The following is an 11,158-nucleotide window of genomic DNA, read 5'->3' on the forward strand; positions in this document are numbered from 1 at the left end:
CAGCTTTCAGCCTGGAATCTACTTAAGATTCTCACCTTCCCTCCTCCCTCTCTCTCTCTTAAATAAATCTTTACAAAAAATATGTGAGGAAAGACCTCAAAGGTATTTGTAGATCATGGCAGGAGATATTTTGAGGAGAAGTCAGAGACCAAGAATAGGGATAGTAATTATGGAGTAATTGTTCTGCTCTGCTCCATAACACCAGAATCCACTTCTCTATGGTACAAACCGATCATATGCACTAACATTATTATTCAGACACAACCTTATGCCTTGACCTTCCAATACTTGTAATAGTGTCTCCCATTGAAGGATAATTTCAAGGGGTACCATGGTGGTTCAGTTGGTTAAGTGTCTCACTCTTGATTTCAGCTTGGGTAATGATCCCATGGTCATAGATGGAGACCCTTGTCAGGCTCCGTGCTCAGCTGGGAGTCAGCTTGAGATTCTCTCTCTTCTCCTTCTCCTTCTGTCTCTTCCCCTAGCTCATTCTCTCTCTCTCTCTTTCTCTCTCTCTCTCTCTCATTCTCTCATAAACAAATAAATCTTTTTTTAAAAGAAAAAAAAGAAGAAGAAGGAGCATTTCAGGAACCTAGAGACTAACTAGCCTCTGAGGGCTTGTCTTGCAGAGCAAACACAGACGACTGATGGCAAATGCTTTCCACTTTAAAATATAGAAGCTCTTGGGGCACCTGGATGGCTCAGTCAGTTAAGTGTCTGCCTTTGGCTCAGGTCACGATCTCAGAGTCCTGGGATGAAGCCCTGCATCTGCCTCCCTGCTCAACAGGGAGCTTGCTTTTCCCTTGCCTGCTTGTGCTCTCCCTCTCTCTCTCAAATAATTAAAATCTTTCAAAAAATTTTAAAAAATTAAAACTAAATAGAGAAGTTCTCTGTTCTCTGTTTCCCTCTTAGAGGGAAGCATTCTCTCACCACCTCTTAATGTGTATTACCCTTGCCTGACTTCACCATTCATCTTAGGAGACTACAGAAAGACATGGGAGAGACCAAAAATACATCCCTGGGCACAGTGGTGACAGACTTCATTCTCCTGGGCTTACCTCATCCCCCGAGTCTGAGGACCCTCCTCTTCCTGGTCTTCTTCAACATTTACGTCCTGACTCAGCTGGGGAACCTGCTCATTCTGCTCACCGTGTGGGCTGACCCAAAGCTCCATGCTCGTCCCATGTACATTCTTCTAGCCGTGCTCTCATTCCTGGACATGTGGCTCTCCTCAGTCATCGTCCCTCGAGTTTTTCTAAACTTTACTCCCACCAGCAAGGCAATCCCCTTTGGGGGCTGTGTGGCTCAACTGTATTTCTTTCACTTCCTGGGCAGCACCCAGTGCTTCCTCTACACCTTGATGGCCTACGATAGGTACCTGGCAATATGCCAGCCCCTGCGCTACCCCGTGTTCATGAATGGGAGGTTATGCACCATCCTCGTGGCTGGAGCTTGGGTGGCTGGCTCCATCCATGGGTCTATCCAGGCTACGTTGACCTTCCGCCTGCCCTACTGTGGGCCCAACCAGGTGGATTATTTTTTCTGTGACATCCCTGCGGTTTTGAGACTGGCCTGTGCTGACACAACCATCAATGAGCTCGTGACCTTTGTGGACATTGGAGTGGTGGCAGCCAGTTGCTTCATGTTAATTCTTCTCTCCTATGCCAACATAGTCCATGCCATCCTGAAGATTCGCACTGCCGATGGGCGGCGCCGAGCCTTCTCCACCTGTGGCTCCCACCTAACCGTGGTCACTGTCTACTATGTGCCCTGTATCTTCATCTACCTTAGGCCAGGCTCCAAGAGTCCCCTGGATGGAGCAGTGGCCGTGTTTTACACTGTTGTCACTCCGTTTCTGAACCCCCTCATCTATACCCTGAGGAACCAGGAAGTGAAGTCTGCTCTGAAGAGAATAACAGCAGGTCGAGGGGCCACCAGTGAAAATAAGTAACTACAGACTCAGGGACTACCTGCTTCGCGATTGCTACCACACCTTTCAGCTACTGCTGTGTGTGACAAATGTTCCAAAATAGATGCTGGCTTAAGCTGGACTGAATGTAATTCTAGGAAGAAGCTTCCAGTGCTATATTTAACCTCAATAACTTGGCCAGAACTGTTTTTTACTTTTTTGACCCACCTCTCAGGAGAAAGCACATTTTACACAAACAATGAATATGAGGAATAAATACTCTACTGAGGAGGAGGGGGATTATTCCAGGAAAATTTGGAGGAAACCAGTATAATGCTGCCCCATTACCCTTCATCCATTGCCTCACTCATGTTTTCCCAAAGCCTCTAGGCATTTGGGATTGCTTTGCTCCTATCAAGGAGATGAATAACCTTCCAATCTGGAACATTTACTTCAGAATTTTAAGTGAGAGGAAAACAAACCTCTAATTCTTTAAAGCACTGATTTATAATTGGATTACTTTATTACAGCATCTTTATCTCATCCTAATTAATAATTCACTCAATCGGCAATATTTTAAGCTAAAGCAGCACCAGAAAAGATTTCTGAACTACATCTAAATTGTCCAAAGTATCCGGAAAATCTTTTGGCCAGTTATCATAATGTCAAATAGTCAAAGATCTGGAAGCCACCTGGTCAGTCATTCAGTCATTCAGTTACTCACACAACATCCCTCTGATCAGGCCAGTGTGATATGAAATGACCTCGACTTACCCACTGTGACCTGTCCTCGTCTTATTGGAGGAACAAGAAAATACTTGAAAAAAGCTGGGAAGACAGGACTCACTTAAAATATAAGAGCAAGTGTGAAAATCTCTTTCAAGAAAATGAAGGACAGTGGCTTCAGCATCTTACATTCCCACCAAGAGTGGATAAGGCTTCCCTTTTCTCCACAGTATCACCAACAGTTGTTTTCTGTTTTGTTTTGTTTTGTTTTGTTTGTTTTTAATAACAGCCATCCTAATGGGTCTGAGTTGGTACCTCATTGTAGCTTTGGCTTGCATTTCTGAATGACAAGTGATGTTGAGCATCCTTTCATGCGCTTGTTGGACATTTGTAGGTCTTCTTTAGAGAAATGTCCATTTGGGTCTATTGCGCATATTTGAATAAGATTTTTCATTTTTTGTTGTTGATGAGATTTAGGAGTTCTGCATATTGATTGCTTATCAGATATATAATTTGCAAATATTTTCTCTCATTCTATGGATTGCCTTTTTATTCTGTTAGTAGTGTTTTTTAATGTACATTTTTAATTTCCCATGAAGTCAAACTTGTCTATGTTTCTTTTGCTACCTGTGCCTTTGAGGTCATAACCAAAAAATTATTGCCAAAGCCAATATTGTGAAGTTTTTGTCCTAAGTTTTCTCCTAAGACTTGTATTGGTTTAAGTCACTACAGCTAGATCTTTGATGAGTTAATTTATGCATATGGTATTAGGTAAGGGTACAACTTCATTTTTTTATGTGTCGCTATCCAGTTTTCCCAGCACCACTTGTTGAAAAGATTGTCCTTTCCCCCAGTGAATGGTCTCAGTACCCTTGTCAAAAAAATCATAAGACTAGGGGTACCTGGGTGGCTCAGTTGTTAGGCATCTGCCTTCAGCTCAGATCATGATCCCAGGATGCAGGGATCGAGCCCCACATCGGGCTCCCTGCTTGGCGGGAAGCCTGCTTCTCCCTCTCCCACTCCCCCTGCTTGTGTTCCCTCTCTCACTGTGTCTCTCTCTGTCAAATAAATAAATAATTTTTTTTAAATCATGTGACTACATCTTCAAGGGTTTATTTCTGGGATCTTCATTCTATTTCATTGATCTGTGTGTCTCTATGCCAAAAACACACTTCTGATTACTGTAGCATTGTCGTTAAGTTTTAAAATCAGAATATGTGAATCTTCCAGTTTCATTCTTTTTTGTAGGAATGCTGACAACAGTGATTCTGTATTTTTCATGCTTGCTCAATGACCCCTCTACGGGCTACAGATTCCAAGCCCCATGGAGGTTAATGTATGCCCTCACCAGAATCCAGGAAGGCTTGCTCTAAGCATTCCTAAAGAGGCACCCAGAAGGCTCCACCTTAGGTAATTAGTGGAGACAATTGATGCACAGAAGATCCCACTTTAGATAAGTCATAGAGATGGTTCCACTTTGGATAACTACCCTGTGACCTCACCACCATGCCCCTCTCTATAAAAATGGGATTAAGTTCTGGCTTGGGTAGAGAATAGCAGTGGAAGATGAGGGTGGACGTCCAGCCCTATGGATTCCCTCCCCACCACGTCCTGTCAGAAAGTTACCCTGACTAGAATTCTATGACTTACTTCGTTTTTCAGCCTTAAAGTGAATTCTCAGATGGAGGATATTTTACCGACCGTCCTCCACCTTCTAACATTTTTCAAGATTGCTTTGACTCTTCAGGGATCCTGGAGATTCCATTAAGAATTTTAAGATGAGGGGCGCCTGGGTGGCTCAGTGGGTTAAGCCTCTGCCTTCGGCTCAGGTCATGATCTCAGGGTCCTGGGATCAAGCCCCGAATCGGTCTTTCTGCTCAGCAGGGAGCCTGTTTCCCTTCCTCTCTCTCTCTGCCTGCCTCTCTGCCTACTTGTGATCTCTGTCTGTCAAATAAATAAATAAAACCTTAAAAAAAAAAAAAGAATTTTAAGATGAGTTTTTCTAGCTCTGCAAAAAAAAAACTCATTTGGGATTTTGAGAGGGATTACATTGAGTCTGTAGGTCACTTTGAGCAGTATTGACTCTTTTTAAGTATTGACATTTTAATGATATTAAGTCTGTCAATCTATGGACATCGTGTGTGTTTCCATCTATTTGTGAAATTATATTTAAATTTAATTAAATTTCTTTAAAATTCTTCAATTTTTTAGACAATGTTTTGCAGTTTTCATTGTACAAATCTCTCACCTCCTTGGTTAAGTTTTAATTCCTAAATACGGTTATTTTTATATTTTATTTATTTATTTGGCAGAGAGAGACAGCAAAAGAGGGAACACAAGTAGGGAAAGCGGGAGAGGGAAAAGCATGTTTCCCGCTGAGCAGGAAGCCCTATGCAGGGCTCAATCCCAGCACCCCCTATCATGACCTGAGCAGAAGGCAGACAATTAACAACTGAGCCACCCAGGGGCCCCAATATGTATTCTTTTTGATGTTACTTTTAAATGGAATCATTTTTGTAATTTCTTTTTCAGATTGTGCATTATGTATAGAAATACAACTGATCTTTGTGTTGACTCTGTATCCTGCTACTTTGCTGAATTCATTTTTAGTATTTCTAACCATTTGTGTTTGTGTGTGTATAATATTAAGGGTTTTAAATATTAAAAATCATATCAGCAAACAAATCATTTTACTTCTTCCTTTCTAATTTTGATGCCATTCATTTATGCATTTATTTATTTATTTTACTAATTGCCCTGGCTAGAACTTCAAGTACTTTGTTAAATAAAAGTGGTGAAAACAAACCTTGTTCCTGGTCCTTGCCTTGTCCCTGATCCTAGAGGATATGTTTTCAGCTTTTCACCATTGAATACGATGTTTGCTATAGGTTTTTCATATATGGCTTTTATTATGATGAGGTGGTTATTTTTCTATTCCCAGTTTAAGTGTTTTTAATCAAGAAAAAGTACCAAATTTTGTCAAATGCTTTTTCTCCATCTATTGAGAGATCATGTGCTTTTTTCCCCTTCATTTTCTTGAAGTAACATACATTGATTTTCATATGTCAAACCATTCTTACATTCCGAGAATAAATTCTATTTGGTCTTGGTGTACAATCCTTTTAATATGCTGCTGAATTCTGCTGCTAACATTTTATTGAGGATTTTTGCATCAATGTTCAAAAAGGACATTGGTGGGGCACCTGGGTGGCTCAGTGGGTTAAAGCCTCTGCCTTCTGCTCAGGTCATGATCCCAGGGTCCTGGGATCAAGACCCACATAGGGCCCTTTGCTCGGCAGGGAGCCTGCTTCCCCCTCTCTCTCTCTGCCTGCCTCTCTGCCTGCTTGTGATCTCTGTCAAATAAATAAATAAAATCTTTAAAAAAAAAAAAAAGGACATTGGTTTGTAGTTTTCTTGTAGTCTTTTTATGGCTTTGATATCAAGGTAATTCTGGCCTTCTAGAATGAGTTAGTGTTCACTCCTCTTCAATTTTTGGAAAAGTTTGAGAAGGATTGGTATTAATAGTACTTCTTTAACTGTTTGGTAGAATTTACCAGTGAAGCATCAGGACCAAGGCTTTTCTTTGTTGGGAGATTTTTTATTACTTATTTTTTACTTGTTATAGGTATTTTCAGACTCTGTTTCTTCACAATTTAGTCTTGGGAGGTTTCGTATTGCTAGGAATTTGTTCATTTTATCTAGGTTATCCAATTTTTTGGTATACAGTTGTTCATAGTACTCCCTTATCCTTTTTAATCCCCACTTTCTTCACTGATTTTTAGTGCTTTAAGTGTTCCATCTTTGTTTCTTAGTGCATCTGTGTAAAGTTTTTTCAATTTCTTTTTTTTTTTGCTTTGTCAATTTCTTTTATCCTTTTCATTGACATTCTCTATTGTTTTTCTATTCTCTATTATTTATTTGTGTTCTAATATTTTATTATTCCCATCTGCCAACTTTGTATTTAGTTTTTCTTTTTCTAGATCCTTTCGTTTTAAAGGTAAGTTGTTTTTATAATTTTTTAATAATTTTTTAAAGTTTTCTTTAAGTGCTCTCTAACCCAAACATGGACCTTGAACTCATGAGTTCACATGATCAAGAGGTGCATGCTTGGGAGGCCTGGGTGACTCAGCTGGTTAAATGTCTGCTTTTGGCTCAGGTCATGATTACAGGATCCTAGGATCAAATCCCACATCTGGCTCCTTGCTCAGTGGGGAGCCTGCTTCTCTCTCTACCAGCTGTTCCTTCTGCTGTGTTCTCTCTCTCTCTGACAAATAAATAAAAATAAAATCTTAAAAAAAAAAAAAAAGAAGAAGAAGAAGAGTTGCATGCTCTACCAATTGAGTCAGCTAGATATCCCAATAACTTGTTAATTGAGATTTTTCTCATTTTTGGTTTGATTTGATTTGCTGAGTGTGTGTGTGTGTGTGTGTGTGTGTGTGTGTGTGTTTCTTTTTTAAGTAATCTCTGCACCCAATGTGAGGCTCCAACTCACAACCCTGAGATCCAGAGTCACATGGTCATCCACTGTGCCAGCAAGACATATTTCTTGGGGGTTATTGTTGTTTGTTTTTGTTTTTAACATTGTATTCATTTATTTGACAGAGACACAGCGAGAGAGAGAACACAAGCAGGGGGAGTGGCAAAGGGAGAGGCAGGCTTCCCCCGGAGCAGTGAGCCCGATGTGGGGCTCGATCCCAAGACCCTGGGATCATGACCTGAGCGGAACGCAGATGCTTAATGACTAAGCCACCCAGGCACCGTATTTCTTGGTTCTTAATGTAGACATTTATAGTTCTAAGTTTCCCATTAGCACTACATTCACTGTATCCCATAAGTTTGATGTATTTCATATTGTTTTCATTCATCTTTATTTTCTAATTTCCTTTGTGATTTTTTCTTTGGTCCATTGGTTGTTTAAAAGTGTATTGTGGGGGCACCTGGATGGTTCAGTGGATTAAAGCCTCTGCCTACGGCTCAGGTCATGATCCCAGGGTCCTGGGATCAAGCCCTGCATCGGGCTCTCTGCTCAGCAGGGATCCTGCTTTCTCCTCTCTCCCTGCCTGCTTCTCTGCCTACTTGTGATCTCTCTCTGTCAAATAAATGAATAAAATCTAAAAAAAAAAAAAAAAAAAGATAAGAAAGAAATTTGTTTGGGGGCACCAGGATGGCTCAGTCAGTTAAGTGTCCAAATCTTGATTTTGGATCAGGTCATGATCTCCCAGCATCTGGCTCCATGCTTAGCAGGAAGTCTGCTCGATTCTCTTCCACTCCCTCTGTCCCTCCCAGGCTCTCTCTCTTTTTCTCTCTAAAATAAATAAATAAATAAACAAACAAACAAATAAAATCTTTTTTTTTTAGTGTATTTTTTGGGGTACCTGGCTGGGTCAGTTGGTAGAGCATGTGACTCTTGATCTGAGTCGTAAGTTCAAACCCCACATTGGGCATAGAGTTTGCTTAAAGAAAAAAAGTGTGTTGCTTAATTTCAACAATTTTGTGAATTTTCCAGTTTACAGTTTTCCTTTTACTAACTTCTAACAATCTCATTATGATCAGAAAACATATTTTGTGCAGTGTCTATCTTTTTCAAATACATTGATACTTAATCTATGGCCTAATATATGGTCTACCCTGAAAACTGTCCCATGTGCACTTGAGAAGAATGTGTATTCTGTTTTGGGGTAGAATATTCTGTATAGTCTATTAGGTCTAATTGGCTTATTGTTGTTTAAGTCCTCTATTTCCTTATCTTTTATTGTTCCAAAACAAGATAAGTTTCAGAACATGTGAATGTGGCAATAAGAAGACATCCATGACTAGTAACAACCACACTAGTTTTGGGGGGGTTTTGCTTTGTTTTGTTGTTTTTTTCTCAAATTTCTTTTTTGGAAGAGAAAAGAAATCACAGGTATGAAATCATCCACAAGCATTATGAGCCCCACAGATTTTGTCCCAGCTGATGTTACAAAATCGGAAAAAGCTAAAAATTAAGTATCCCAGGAAACAAACCAAGATTTTGATCTTGTCTCCTCACAGGGGTCCCATTACAATATTCCCCCAGCTACACATCTCACATACCCTAATCAACTCTGGGGAAAATAAAAGAAATAACAGAACACAAGGGAGACCAACCTTAGCAGTTACCTTCACCAGGGGTCACAACTCTTCCCCCAGCATAAGGCAATTGGAGGAGGATGTTTACAAATAAACAAGCAAAAAAAAATCGACTTTCAGTAATTTAGTCCTCCATTTTGAACCAGCCAGAACTGCCTAATTAGGTCTCCTGCCATGAGCTCTTCACAACAACTACTGCTGACCCTATGGGATCCAAAACCATTGAAATCTCTCTAGGAACAGACATATCCCTTCTTTCAGACTGAAAGAGGATTTTCTGTGGATACTGACACCTGCAAACAAAGGGGATTCTCTCTCCCCCCAAGTAACACTTGCCATTGTCCTGTCCCATCTTCCAGAATCCATCATCACCCACAGGATTTGATCACTGGTGTGAAGAAGAGCTGAAAAGAGAGGAAGAGAAGAGGAAGATACTCTCAAATATTGATTAACACAGAGTAAGTTTCAGATATAGATAAATGTTGGGTCCATACACTGCAAAGAGTTTCTTCCCTCTCAGTCATTTCAGCTCTCAATGTCTTTCCTTGTCTAGTCAATAGATTTTTTTTCCTGCTCTTACAGAAATTCTCTTTACTACTCTGTTAAGACTATGCAGCTGCCTTTTAGCTACTTTATATCAAGATAACCTTATTTCCACAAGACTTTTATTGATTACATATTTATCCAAGGCTACCTTTCTTCAGAGGTTCATTCACTGCCTAGATTGCAAACCAACCAGAAAAGGTAAGACTATCTAGAGTTCTGTGGTGGTTTCATATCTGCTCCTTGCTATTTGTTCCTTATCAGCTTCCCTTCCCCCACCAATAAGACAGGATGGATAGGAGTAAAATTGTAATCTCCTTTCTATGTTAGTGAAAATGTTAGACATGTCAAATTCATTGCTCTAACAAGGGTTTTACATGTTAATAGAAATGTTTTATCTCATTTCTCAGACTTAGTAATTCAAATTTTTCTCATCTTGTTGCATATGTATATATTCATTCTAGTGTTATTCCTCTACATCATTTTCCAATTTACATGTCTTATTAGAAAATTCAGAAAATGGCAATAGATCATCTAAGTTTTCTAAATATTTGAGATGCTTTTTTTAAAAAGATTTTATTTATTTATTTGAGAGAGAGAGAACTTGAGTGAGGGGCAGTGCCACAGGCAGAGGGCAGAAACAGACTCCCTGCTGAACAGGGAGCCCAACACAGGGCTCAATCCCAGGACCCTGAGATTATGACCTGAGCTGAAGTCAGACATTTAACCAACTGAGCCACCCAGGTGCCCCTGAGATGCTTTTTATAAATTAAAAGAGAGTCTACTGAATCAATAGTATTTTTAAAAAAAAAACCCTTTTTTTGCTTGTATGTTTGTATTTACTTCATGGCTATTTGAGAGATAGGTGACTGGAGTTAAGTATGTATTTGGGACCAGAATGAAGCAAAAATCATCAAAGTATCAAGGTGCCCTTTGCCTCGTTTGAAAAGTACCTGATCCCCTGCTCAGATCAGTCACTAACAAATTTTTAATGATCAACTTTAGAGGTATATATAATCCTTTTGTGATCTACTAATTATTCCCACATCTTTTTTAAACATGCTTATACTAGTAGACTTTTTATATTTACTATCCTATCACAATTCAAAAACATACTGTATAAACACTTTCACACTCTAAATCTCTGTAAAATAAAAATACTGCTATGCCCCCAAGCAATGGTCTACTTTCCAAAGAAAGGTTCAGTGTGCTAGGATGCCTGACAAGGAAAGGAGATGGTCTACTTCACAGATTCATAGTAACAAATATTGACTCTTGTTTGGATTTTAGAACTTACACTTAATTTTACATCTAGGTTTAAAAATGGAGCAGCAACACCAGTTTAGAATCTTTGATAGAATGAACCATCAAACTCTTAAAATTGTTATTCAGATCACAGACAAAGCTATGGCCTCAGGACACTGGGGATTAATAATGCCAATGAATTCTGAAAACATCTAATGATTTAGCATCCTGAAATAACATGATTTACTCAATCATTTTGGCTTATTTGTTAAGTAAAATGTAAATACTACTGAACTGGAAACCATAAAACCAAAGGACCTTGAGTCCTTACTTTAGCACTATACTGCTGTGGGACTCCTCTGTCATTTAACTCCTCTAAGGATCATGAGAATATACACAAAAGTAACATGTCATCGTTCTGTGAGTTCCTATCACCCTAGTCCATGACGTTTTCATCAGCGTCCTGTTCCTTTCTCTTCATGCCACATTCTTCTTTTTCTCTGCACTTTTTTATTAAGAGGATTTAATGCATGTCAGAGCTACATCTGGGTTATTAATGACTCCGAGTAAGTACAAGTTCATCCAGTGAATACCAAGCTTCACACTTGGAGATCTAGGATAATG

The 11,158-nt window shown here is 39.5% G+C and overlaps 1 protein-coding gene across 1 annotated transcript; it reads left to right on the top strand.

The window, feature by feature from the left end:
* Positions 1-994: 994 nt before the first annotated feature.
* Positions 995-1,951, top strand: LOC131837113 (olfactory receptor 10G2-like). The gene has a single exon (XM_059183372.1). The coding sequence runs from the start codon at positions 995-997 to the stop codon at positions 1,949-1,951; it is 957 nt and encodes a 318-aa protein (XP_059039355.1).
* Positions 1,952-11,158: the final 9,207 nt, after the last annotated feature.

This window comes from Mustela lutreola, chromosome 7 (assembly GCF_030435805.1).
Source record: "Mustela lutreola isolate mMusLut2 chromosome 7, mMusLut2.pri, whole genome shotgun sequence".
In the NCBI taxonomy this organism is placed as follows: domain Eukaryota; kingdom Metazoa; phylum Chordata; class Mammalia; order Carnivora; family Mustelidae; genus Mustela; species Mustela lutreola.

What these genes read in the sequence shown, in the direction of transcription:
- LOC131837113 (XM_059183372.1), top strand. Translation starts at nt 995, where the DNA reads ATGGGAGAGACCAAAAATACATCCCTGGGCACAGTGGTGACAGACTTC.